Below are 13,121 nucleotides of genomic sequence, written 5' to 3' on the forward strand. Positions count from 1 at the left end.
CTGTCACTGGAGCTGCGGATAACTTGGTAGAGTATTTGGCTAGCATGTAACAAGACCCTAGGTTTCATACAGAGCATCACAAATAAGCCAACAAAAACTATCCTACTTATGAAGGTTTGGGTTTTGTTTTTTTTTTTTGCCAGTTCTTGGGGCTCAAACTCAGGGCCTGGGCACTGTCCCTAAGCTGCTTTTGCTCAAGGCTAGCATGCTACCACTTGAGCTACAACATCACTGCTGGCTTTTTCTGTTCATGTATACTGAGGAATGGAAGGTCTACCCTGGGAAGGTGGGGAAGACTCCATCCTCCTCTGGCTAGGTCTGGACCCAGTATCCAGGTAACTGGCACACCTGGAGGCAGTCACCCCATACAGTTCCCTTCTCACCTTGCAGATGGGAATTCTCTAGAAAGTCTTCGTGGGTTTCTTTTGTTTCTCCAGGTTTGGCTGACCGAAACTCACTCCTTAGAGAGATCTTCCACCATCTAAAGATTAACTGGAATTGAAGAGAAGGTGCTAGAAGTTAAAACTGATTCCAATCCTGATGGCTGTGTTGTTTTTTGGTTGTTTTGGGGCAGTGTACTGAGGTTTGAACTCAGGGCCTCATGCTTGCTAGGCAAACACTTTACTACTGAGTCATACCTCCAGCCCTTTTATGAACTGGTTATTTTGAAATAAGGTCTCATTTTTTGCCCTGAGCTAGTACCTGGACTGTGATCTGCCTATTTTAGGCTTCCTTTCATAGCTGGGATTACAAGTATACATCACCACTCCTAGATTTTTTCCACTAAAATAGAATCAGACTTTTCTGCCCAGGTTGTGGATCTCAGCCTTCCACATAGCTGTGATGACAGGCATGTGCAAACATGCCCCAGCCACTGGTTGAAAGGAGTCTTGCATGTATGCCTAGGCTGACCTCAAACCAAGATCTTCCTGGTTTCGGCTTCTCAAAAAGTTAATATTATAAACATGAGCCCCCAGGACCTGGCTGCTTTGGGGATTTTGAAAGATGATTGTTGTACACTGTTAGGTTCCCAACATCAGCGATAACTTTGCAATTAGAACTAACATTTGGACATCAATGAACACTTTTCTTAGAGATTGTGTTAAAAAAAAATCATACTGTTGCTGGTTGCTGGTGGCTCATACCTGTAATTCTAGCTATTTGAGGAGACTGAAATCTGAGGATCACCATTTGAAGCGAGCCCATGCAGGAAAGTCTGTGAGACTCTTATCTCCAATAAACTACTCAGAAAAAGCCTAAGTGGCACTGTGGCTCAAGTTGTAGAGTGCTAGGTTTAGCACAGACAGAGAGGCTTGGGGACAGAGCCCAGGCCCTTGAATTTAAGCCCTGGGACTGGCAAAAAAAAAATCATAATTTTAAACTAGGCACTGGTGGCTCACATCTATAATCCTAGCTACTTAGGAGGCTGAGATCTGAGGATCACGGTTTAAAGCCAGTTCAGGCATGAATCTATGAGATTTGTCTCCACTTCTAGTGGAGTACTAGTCTTGAGTCCAAAAGCTCAGGGACAGCACCAAGGCCCTGAGTTCAAGCCCCAGTACTGGCACAATAATAATAGTAATTATTATTATTATTGAAAGAACCTGAAAAATCTAACAGGTTACCAAGTGGAGTGGCACATGCCTGTAGTACTAGGTGTTTGGAAGGCTGATGCAGGAAGAACTTTGAATCCAGGAGTTCAAAGTCAGGCTAGGCAACATAGCAAGACTCCCATATAGCTAGCTAGCTAGCTAGCTAGATCAGGTCATTTGATAATATTATATAGTGCCAAATGTTTATCTGTTTTCTTGAAAATCTCTAAGAATAGAGACACCATCTTGGGGAGCCAATTCCAAAGTAACTGGTTGGCTCCTGTCCATCCTTTCTGGTCAACAGGCCAGACAAGATGATGGATATCTTTCCCACAGGAAGTGTCAGTTACAGCCACAGAGTCAGGAAAAGGACCATTATGCTTAATTTGATGTATGAAAATGTGTCATACACGGGACATTTCTCAACAATGGGTCTGCAGAGAATGTGTTTGCCTACTCAGTGAGCTTTCTTTCTTTTTTTAATGAGAGTCACTGCACTAATTTCCTAACATTAATCTGTTCATGAGACGTAGCCCTTGTGACCTAATCTCATCAAAGGCCTCACTCCTCCCTCGGCTGTACGGAGGAGCGCCAGGTGACATGCTCACACTGCAGGACCCTTCTCACCTGCAATGCTACCTGGAACAAAATGACAAATAATAACTAAAATGTTGCAGTGATTTTGGGAACCAAAAGACAGGTTCAGATACACAATCACTGACTACATTTTACAGTATTCTTTAATTTTTAGATAGGATTACAGTGAGATGTAGACACATTCCCAAGCTGGGTGGTGGTAGAGTGCTTGCCTAGCATGCATGAAGCCCTGGGTTCCATTCCTCAGTAACACCTAAACAGAAAACGCTGGAAGTGGCTCTGTAGCTCAAGTGGTAGAGTGCTAGCCTTGAACCAAAAAAACTCAGGGACAGTTCCCAGGCCCTGAGTTCAAGCCCCAGGATTGGCAGAAGAAAAAAAAAAAGACACAGCCATTACACTCTTCATCTAAAGAGGGTTCTCTTTTTGGTAGAACTTACTTTGTCTCTTTTCTTCCTAACAGACAAAACCTCATATCCATTTGATTCCTGATAAGATTTCCTAAGGGCTTAGTTTTTTTTCCTGGTTGTGAGGCCTGAACTCTAGGCCTGGGCACTGTTCCTCAGCACTTCAGCTCAAGGCTAGTGCTCTACCACTTGAGCCACAGCACCACTTCTGGCTTTTTCTGCTTATGTAATGCTGAGGAATTAAACCCAAGGCCTCATGCAGGCAAGGCAAGCACTCTACCACTGAGCCACCTTCCCAACCCCTCAATTTTTTTATTGTGAAAATACCATACAGAGGGGTTACAATTACATGGGCAATCAATTTTTTAATATATATATATATGTGTATATATATATATATATATATATATATATATATATATAAAACCATGACCATTTTAATTCTTTTTACATGGGCACAAGCTTTTTGCAACAAGGTTGTACCTCTACCTTGTGGCTCCAAGGTGGTGACAGTGCCTCAGTACAGGTGGTCCTAGCATATCAAGATAAGCCCCTATTAGGATTCTGCACTAAGAGCCCTGGGTATGTGGAAATAAGAGCCACTGCCATCTCTTCAACCTACCCGCAGCTTAAAAGACATTTGTCCTGCTACAAAAGCCACCAATCATGAGTCTTATCCCAAGACCAGATTTTTATAAAACATATATACTGTTGTGCTCATTATGTAACCTAACATAGAGCCCAGGAATGCACACACTATGGTGTGTACCTTCTTGCCTCATTCCCATGGGAGCAGGTGTGGTTTAAACAGATGTACTTGGTGTGACAAAGGCAGGAAGGTAAAGAGTGCACCACACTCCAGGCTTCTGAATAGGATTCATTCAACACTTAGGGACTGTTCTCTTTGTTTAGTTGGTGACAGGAGCCATCCCAGAAACAAGCCCATTTCCTAAAAGCATAGGATCTCAATCCAGAGTGGAGTGATGTCAAAGTGGCTCTCCATTGGTTGAGACTGGCTTTGGCGGTTGAGGACTAAAGTGAAACATCAACACACACCCCTACGGCTCATGGGAGTTTTGTTTCTTTAAGGCAAACCTCATCCCCATGGTATATGCTTAAGCTCTGTGCTGACTTCATAGTGATGTCAACTAGCAAGCCTCGTGGCCTCCTACTGAAATATATCTAGAAGCCAGGTGGCTCATGCTTGTAATTCTAGCTGCTCAGGAGGCTGAGATCTGAGGAATGCAGTTCAAAGCCAGCCCAGTCAGGAAAGTCCATGAGACTCTTCTCTCCAATTAACCACCAAATAGCCAGAAGTGGAGCTATGGCTTAAATGGCAGAGTTCAAGCCGCAGGACCAGTTAAAAAATCCAAAATAAAACAAACCCATTTGTGGTCATAGGGCTTGAACTCAGGGCCCTGGGTACTGTCCCTGAGCTCTTTTACTCAAGGTTAGTGCTCTACCACTTTGAGCCACAGCACCAGTTCCAATTTTCTGGTGGTTATTTGGAGATAAGGTTCTCATGGACTTTCTGGCCCGGGCTGGCTATGAACCATGACCCTCAAATCTCAACCTCCTGAGTAGCTAGGATTTTAGGCATGAGCCACTGACACATGGTTCATAGTTTTATTTCTGTTCCTTTGAGGTTATTTTTGTTAGTTCTTGTTTTTGCTTGTTATTTGAGCTAGTCTCACTGTGTAGATCAGGCTGGCCTTGGACGCATGACCTTCCTGCTTCAGTCCCCTCACCCAATAGTGTGGTTTCTTTCATGCTCACTCCACATGTAATGTTTCTGCTTTCCTATCTTCCTAGCTACAAAATGAACACTTATTTCTGAATGCCAACATTGGCGCCTATCTCACAGTTAAAATAACCATTAAAAGCTTTATTATGTTTATGAAAATTGGGTTTGAGCCTATTCATGCCCTAAACAGTTCATTACTCAGCAAGATTTACTTTCTGTGTGTACTGTGTGCCAGTACTGAAGCTTGAAATCCAGGTCTCAAACTCTCCACTTTTTCTGCTCATGGTTGGCACACTATCACTTGAACTGCAGTTCTGCTTCCTGCCTTTTGGTGGTTAACTGGAGACAGAGTTTCTCAGTCTTTCCTGTCCTTTGTTGGTTTTGAACCTCAATGATCAGATTTTAGCCTCCCGAGTAGCTAAGATTACAGACATGAGCCACTAGCACCTAGCACTCAGTGTCTGTGATCCTACATCCTCTAAATGGATTAAATGTGTCATCCTCATCAAAATGACAAGAAGCTCTAATATTCATTGTTCATAATAAGAGAAGGAATGATGCCAACCCACAAATCATCTGTATTTGGCATGTTAAGTCACTGGGTTTTGTACTGATCACATGATAGAAGTGATTCAGCTGCTTGAAAGGTCACAGTATTTCATTCATCCCACATTTCACAACCAGGTACAAGCAGACAAAAAGCTCCGCCCCCACAGGAGGAGGTTAAAGGGAGATGGACAATATATAAAACAAGTATGACAGATGGTGGCAAATGCTGTGAAGAAAAATAAAGTAGGTGTGATAGCACATGCATTTAGGAGGGTAAGGCAGAAAGGTTTTTTGACTTGGAGGCCAGCCTGAGTTACATAATGAAACCCGTATTCAAAACAAAACAAAAATTAGAATAAAACAAAAATGAAGATATGAAGTGCTGTGCAGGGCTGGGAAGGTGGCTCAGTGGTAGAGTGCTTGCCTTGCATGCATGAAGCCCTGGGTTTGATTCCTCAGCACCACATAAGCAGAAAAAGTCAGAAGTGGCACTGTGGCTCAAGTGGTAGAGCACTAGCCTTGAGCTGAAGAGCTGAGGGACAGTGCCCAGGCCCAGAGTTCAAGTCCCAGGACCAACCAAAAAAAAAAAAAGTACTGTGTAGAGATGAGAATCTTTCCCTTGTTCCCTCCCTCCCTCCCTCCCTCTCTCTCTCTCTCTCTCTCTCTCTCTCTCTCTCTCTCTCTCTCTTTCTTTTGCTGGTCCTGGGGCTTGAACTCAGGGCCTGGATACTGTCCCTGTGCTTCTTTTGCTTAAGATTACCACTTGACCTGAAATTCTACTTCTGGTTTTTTTGGTAGATAATTGGAGATAAGAGTCTCACAGGCTTTCCTGTTTTGGCTGGCTTTGAACCTCAATCCGCAGATTTCAGCCTCCTGACTAGCTAGGATTTATAGCTATGAGCTACTAGTGCTTGGCTGAAATTTTCATTTTTAATAGGATTGTAAAGCCAACAAAGTTAAGCAGTTCTATTTTATATACGGACTTCTTTGTGTAAACTTCCATCTAATTTTGCTAATTTTTTTTCAGACCCAGTCAGCCCTTCTCTATTCTTTTCTAAAAAAGCACAGTACCCAAAGACCTTGTCTTGGACTACACCATACCCTGTCCAATAGGCAATGATTCTTCCTGATCAAACATTTCTTCCTCCCACAATGCGCTGGGTTCTGGTTTAACCAATAAAAAGAGGGCAAAGTCCAGGGATATGAGAGGATCACTGTATTATAAAATCTCCCTTGGAGAAGACTCCCTTGGATTCCTTTCCTAATGAACAGCTTGCTATTTTCATGGCTTTCTATCATTTTCAAATAAACTTACTCTGTTTTTCTTAAATATCTTCCTGTCTTTTTATTCTTTAAATGAATCAGTACTCCTAGACAGTATCAACATCTTACCATCTGCTGAAGGGACCAAAAATCACGTGTTTTCCTCTACCACCTCAGTTCCTGTAATTCCCCCCCCCCCCCCGCATTCCCCCCCCCCTCCCGCAAACAGCCCTTAAAAATCCTTGCTTGTCTTGGATACTCTACCACAGATCCATGCTTCCATCCTAGCTTTTTGCTGTTGTTGTTTTTTTGTCAGTCGTGGGGCTTAAACTCTGGGCCTGGGTGCTGTCCCTCAGCTCTTCAACTCAAGGTGAGTGTTCTACCACTTGAGCCACAGCGCCATTTCCAGTTTTCTGGTGGTTAACTGGAGATATGAGTCTCACGGACTTTCCTGCCCAAGCTGGCTTTGAACTGTGATCCTCAGATCTCAGCCTCCTGAGTAGCTAAGATTACGGGGGTGAGCCACCAGTGCCAGGCTTTGCTGGTTATTTGGTGGATAAAAAGTCTCAAAGACTTTCTGTCTTGGCTAGTTTACAGTGGTGATCTCTTAAGTATCTAGGATTGCAGTCATGGGCCTCTGGCTTCCAGCCTTCTTTGGAGAATTCTTTTACCTGTTTGAGAAATGAAAGAAGCCCCCCAGACCTAACAAGAGTGGTCTGGGCTCTTTAGAAGCCAAGTGGTGCTGAAGCAGGATAGATTGGGAAAATGAAGCATGGGACACAGCAGCCAGAAGCTCAGAGACAAACACTGTATTGTGAGCGGTTTTGTTAAAAACACAGAAGCATTATCTTCTTTGCTTTAAGCCTTTCACTCCCTCTGAAGGTGCAATAGTTTAAAAGAAAGAATAAAAAGAAAGAAGATAAGTTCTCTGCCTCTGACTTTGCTTGCTTGCCCAAAATAAGGTACTCTGCACACTAACCAAGGATATCTTAAAGAATGACACTTATCCTGAAAAAGAAAACACAAAGTTGGGAAAATGACTCCTCTTGGCACAAAAACATGTTTAAAGTACTTATCTCAAAGACAGACACCTGTTTGGAAGGGAGCATGTGGCAGAATTCAGCCTTTCTTTGAAAGGATGCCCCAATTTCAATGACCCAAGTTTACTGAGCAGGCCAACCCCCAAATCTCTGCTCCAGTTGATAAACAGTTTAATAGCAAGAATGCCCCAATGTACCAGATGTCAAATCAAAAAAGAGCCCTTGCCAGGCACTGGTGGCTCACGCCTGTAATCCTAGCTACTTAGGAGGCTGATCTGAGGATCACAGTTCAAAGCCAACCAGGGTAAGGAAAGTCTGTGAGACTCTTATCTCCAATAAACCACTAGAAAACCAGAAGTGGCGCTGTGGCTCAAGCGGTAGGGCGCTCGCCTTGAGCCAAAGAGCTGAGGGATAGTGCCCAAACCCAGAGTTCAAGCCCCACGACCAACCAAAAAAAAAAAAAAAAAAAGCCCTTATCCCAAGGTGAATTCGAGTGAACCCTAACCTATTTCTTTCATCATAAATACCGGTGATATTAAATCACTTGTATGTACATGTTATCAGATGCGCCTGCATCTCTGTCTGGATTGTATACTATTTCTCTATCTTTGTTTTGTTTTACTAATAAACTTTTTTCAGTCATGGGACTTGAACTCTGGGCCTGGGGACTGTCCCTCAGCTCTTCAGCTCAAGGCTAGCACTCTACCCCTTGAGTCACAATGCCACTTCCGACTCTTCTTTTCTGCTTATGTGGTACTGAGGAATCGAACCCAGGGCCTCATGCATGCAAGGCAAGCACTCTACCACTGAGTTACCTTCCCAGCACCTACTAATAAACTTTTTTGGTCTCTACCTCAATGTGTCCTCAAATTCTTTTTCATGACAACATCAAAACCTTGGTGCTGAAGATCACCTGTCAACCATCTGATCACAGTGAGACACAGGAGCTAGTAAAGTTTTTGCTTGTTCACTAAACATGTCCAATGTAGCTCTGGCAAGAACACAGGTGAGGGGCTGGGAAGATGGCTCAGTAGTAGAGCACTTGCCTTGCATGCATGAGGCCCTCAGCACCACATAAGCAAAATGAAAAAAGCCGGAAGTGGTGCTGTGGCTCAAGTGGTAGAGCGCTAGCCTTGAGCTGAAGAGCTGAGGGACAGCGCCCAGGCCCAGATTTTAGGCCCCACAACCGGACCCCCCCCCCAAAAAAAGAACACAGGTGATATAGCAAAGCCTAAGGCTAGCTTGCTTATGGGGAAAATAATGGGGTTTACAGCATTGGTACTCTAACCCCTGGGATTTGCTAGGCATTGATGGCTTTAGTCCTTAGTTACTCAGGAGGCTGAGAGTTGACGATCTTGGCACAAAGCCATCCAGGGCAGAAAAGAGACTCTAACCTCCAATTAACCAACAAAACACCAGAAGTGGAGGTGTGGTTCAAGTGGTAGAGACAGACACAGCACACAACCTCTGAACTCATGCCCTGATTCAGGAACCAAAACAACAACAGCAACAACAAAAACCCTGGGATTGCTTCTTGCTAAGCTGCAGATTATAAAAGAGAAGAGCAAAGAAACCAGTATGAAACCTCTTCAAATACTCTATATTCAATGCACTTTTTCTATAGCTAGCCCGTTGGACTCCCTGGTCTGGTGCCTCTAGGACAAGCAGCCAGGGTATCTTCCAGGTAGAAACTGTCCATATGTTCAATAAAGGGTTGAAGGAAGATCCACAGCCTTTGTCTTGGCTGAATTTTGTCCTCTGATCACTATCTGAATCACTTTCTCCTTCCCAGAAAGCCCTGCAGGCTTACACCCTAAGACAGAAGCTAAGTTGCTCAGCAACCCCCAAAGCAGGGACAATCATCTGACAAGGCCCTAATTGCTCCCTCAAACATTCCCTGATCCCCTGGCGCCAGAAGAGCCTGGAAGAAGCAGATCTGTGGTAATGATCAACCAGACCAGTTTGTCTAAGACTGACCAGACAGAGGGCCCCAACTCACCTGCCACCCCCAACACATACCTCTCTTGGCAAAATCCTGCTTCTCTTGAGCAACGATTATCATAATAATCAGTAAAACTCTTACCACTCAGATGTTCTGCTGGGTTAAAAAATGTTCCCTAGTCTTTCAGTGAAAAACACTTATTAACCTTCAATATAAGGTCAGATGTCCAAAACAATTTATATCAAACCTTCAAAGGGCCTGTAGTGATGGTCACATCTTCCATTTACTAAATTTACTAAATGTGTTGACTAACACATTTATCAAGCAACCAAGTATTGGGTTCCTATGATTTGCAAACCAATGAACCGAAGAGGGGGGGCGGTGGGTTGTATAAAAAAAATGAACAGTTGTTAGCCAGGTACAGGTGCCTCATGACTGTAATCCTTGCTTTTCAAGAGCCTAAGATCTGAGGATCATGGTTTGAAGCCAGCCTTGGTAGGAAAGTCCATGAAACTCTTATTTCCAACTAATCACCAAAAAGCTAGATGTGGAGGTAGAACCCAAGAAGCAGTGCGCTACTTGAACAAAACAGATCAGGAACAGGACCTAAGCCCTGAGCTGGAGCCCCAGAACAGGAACAATAACAAAATGAACAGTTGGAACAAGGAGAGGGAGTGTGACGTGGTGTGGGTAAGTGCAACCAAGGCACAGTGTATGTATATATGGACATGTCAAAGTGAAAATCATCATGTACAATGAATAGATGCTAATAAAAATGTAAGGAGGGAAAATGAACAACCAGGCTGGGATATGGCTCAAGTGCCTGCCTAGCAAGCACAAAGTCTAGTTCAAACTCTAATCTCAAAGGAAAGAGTCCTCTTGTTACCCATTTTCTGCTGAGGTGTATGGGAATCTCAGTTCTTGAGCCCTTTTGAGTAGAGGTAAGAACTGGAATCCAGCTCTTAAGTCCATCAGTCCCACTCCCCAGCCAGGTTATGTCTTCTTAGGATAAGGAGGGCCAGGTAGCTTAATAAGTGGTGGGAGAATATTTATGACTTTTGGAGAAAGACACCACTATGTCTCCAAAAAGTTGTCTCCCTCCTCCTGCCAGGCTCTGTTAGGTCATTCCAATATTGGGCTAATCCTGGAAATTATAAATTGTGAAGGTGGAAGATTTACTGTGAGATGTATTACAAAAAAAATGGTAAAGAAACTCAGGTCCCAGCCAGCCAGCTGGTCTAACACCTTGTCCATCGCATAAGCTCACCATCATGATAGAATAATTGGGCATTCTCAGTGCGTGCCCACAGGTGGTGCAGGGGTGCTGGCTCAGGGTCAGAAAGGGAAGCAAGGAACAACAGTAGGAAATGGCGAAAAGAAAACTTCCTTGGCATAAGGAGTGAGTCATTATTTAACTTTTTTTGCTGGTACTAGGGCTTGAACTCAGGGCCTGGGCACTGTCCCTTAGCTTTTTTTGCTCTACTACTTGAGCCACAGCTCCATTTCCAACTTTTTGCTGGTTCGGTGGTGACAAGAATCTCACAAACTTTGCTGCCCACACTAGCATCAAACTATGATCCTCAGAGATCTCAAGCCTTTTGAGTAGCTAGGTTTATAGGCATGAGCCACCAGTGCTCCAAGAGATCAGTTTGCATTTGTGGCGTAAGAATGTAAAGTCACAGAAAACAAATCATGAATTCATAGGGTAACAGGAAAAAGCATCCTTCTGAATCCCATCCTGTATCTCCAAACCTGAACCTGAGCTGGTCCAAGTTCCTGAGGAGGAGAGATGCCAACAAGAAGTGAGATGCCCTTCTGTTCTTTGGATATAGTCACCAAGGTCATAGCTACAGTATCTCCTCCCGGTCCTCTCTGAGCCACATGTCCCCATAGAAGGTACTTTCAGGGGCTGTCCATCCACAGTCTCCTGTAGCACCAGGCTGGCAGCAGGAGGCATCCAGAGTCTCCCAAATCTCCTATTCGTCTGACCAGTTGGGGAAGGTATGGGTAACCTCTGGTCAGCTCCTGGACTTTTAACCTATTAGGGGAGTCTGCTGGCTTAACTTCATGCCCAAACTAACGTGGAAGGAAATGGCCCAGTCAGTCACTCCCCAGATTTTAGATGGCAGAGACATCTAAATTTCTCCTCCTTTGCTCTCTGAATCTCTGCCCCTTCTACCAATCTCAAGGTTTGCTTGGTTAGAATATGGAGGTTCCTGGCATAGTCTAGCCAATCTAGTCTGAGCCAAAAAGTCTAAGGTTCTGGGTGCCATTAGCTCACATCTATAATCCTAACTACTCAGGAGGCTGAGATCTGAGGACAGCAGTTCAAAGCCAGCCCAAGCAGGAAAGTCTGTGAGACTCTTATCTCCAATTAACCATCAGAGAACTGGAAGTAGTGCTGTGGCTCAAGTGGTAGAGTGCTCACCTTGAGCTGATGAGCTCAGAGACAACTCTCAGGCCCAGAGTTCAAGCCCCATGACTGACCAAAAAAAAAAAGTCTAAGACATCACCCCCTACTCAAGTTTAAGTTTTAAAACTTTATTTATCTGATAAAAAAATAAGTAATTTTACAAAGGAGTTTAAATTCAACATGTCAGTTTTTGAGCACAATACATCTTGAAAGTTTGAGCTTTAAAAATTTTAAATTCCTCAACCTCTGTATATCAAAGGTTGTCTGGAAAAACTCCCCTAAGGCTATGCAGGAATAGAGTGAATTTAAGGAGAAGACGTAGATAATAGAGGGAAAAGAAAGTAAGAAAATTCAAAAAATCGAGGACAGGTTCTCAAACTAAGGTTTGTCTGTCCTGCAATCTAGCTGTGATAACATGAAACCAAATTTACAATTTTAAATGAAGAAATGACTAACTGGAAGTGTCACTGAAGTGATAGTGCACTAGGTCAAGAGTTAAAGCCCCAGTACTAGCACGCACACACACACACACACACACACACACACACACACACACACACACACAGAAAAGCCTAAAATGTTTGTATATTAGATATAATAATTAATTTATGAAATGTTCCCTTAAGGAGAAAAAATGACTTTCTTGAAGGAAAAAAACTTAAGTGAAGCTTTTATTAAAAACAAGATACAAGCCAGTTGCTGATGACTCATGTCTGCAATACTAGCTATTCAGGAGGCTGAGATCCAAGGATTATAGTTCGAAGCCAGCCTGGGCAGGAAAGTCAGGGAGACTCTTATTTCCAATTAACTACCAAAAAAAAAAAAAAAAAAAAGGAAAAGAAAGAAAGAAAAACTACCAGGATACATCAGTAACTACAAAGGTAGCCAGGATACATCAGTGACTACAAAGGTAGTGTTTGCTGTAGGCATTATGATAATTTTTACAAGGTTCCATTTTCAGACATAGGTAGTTCAAATATCCCATAGTCCTTTCTGTTTAGGCTAATTTGTAATCGAGTAAAATCATTTATAAGCATTTGACAAGTCACGCAACTGAGGTCTTTCCTGATTTCCACTTCTGACTTCTACGGAATTTGGTTCATTTCCACAACTCATATCCCTTCCTCTTTCTCCTTCTGTGATTTTACTTGTCCCTTTGCTCATCAGCTCCCCCAAGTGGCTAATGGTACCACTGAAACTACATGTGGATATAAAATTTCCTCCAGTTAGTAGCTATCCAGTGTGTCTCTAGGTTTTTTGAGTTTTTGTTTTTTGTTTTTAAATGTTGTTCAGTGTAACCCATGAAAGTGTTATCTCAAGTTTCTCATCTCCAACAATTTTTCCCCGATACTGGGGACTGAAGTCATTGAACTCAGGGCCTCCCTCTTGCTACTGCCTAGCTCCTAATCACTTCTCAACCCAGAACAGCTGGCTCCACACAGCTTCCTGAAAACTGCTTGGCTTGTTAGCAATGATTAAAATTGGAGTTTTAATCTCATGCTCAAACTCCAAGAATTTCATTTGTCAGGTCTGGCTACTTTCCCTCTTGTGAAAAATAAATGTAGGGGCTGGGAATG

At 43.2% G+C, this 13,121-nt stretch overlaps 1 protein-coding gene across 1 annotated transcript in view; it reads right to left on the reverse strand.

The window, feature by feature from the left end:
- The window catches only part of Fbxo36 (F-box protein 36), a 62,960-nt gene that overhangs the window by 13,832 nt on the left and 36,007 nt on the right, over positions 1 to 13,121 (reverse strand). The window contains exon 2 of the mRNA XM_042678984.1: positions 384 to 492. Within this exon, the coding sequence (XP_042534918.1) occupies positions 384 to 492 (109 nt within the window). The remainder of the gene's footprint in view (positions 1 to 383; positions 493 to 13,121) is intronic.

This window comes from Dipodomys spectabilis, unplaced genomic scaffold (genome assembly GCF_019054845.1).
Source record: "Dipodomys spectabilis isolate Male_0828 unplaced genomic scaffold, ASM1905484v1 ptg000051l, whole genome shotgun sequence".
NCBI lineage: Eukaryota > Metazoa > Chordata > Mammalia > Rodentia > Heteromyidae > Dipodomys > Dipodomys spectabilis.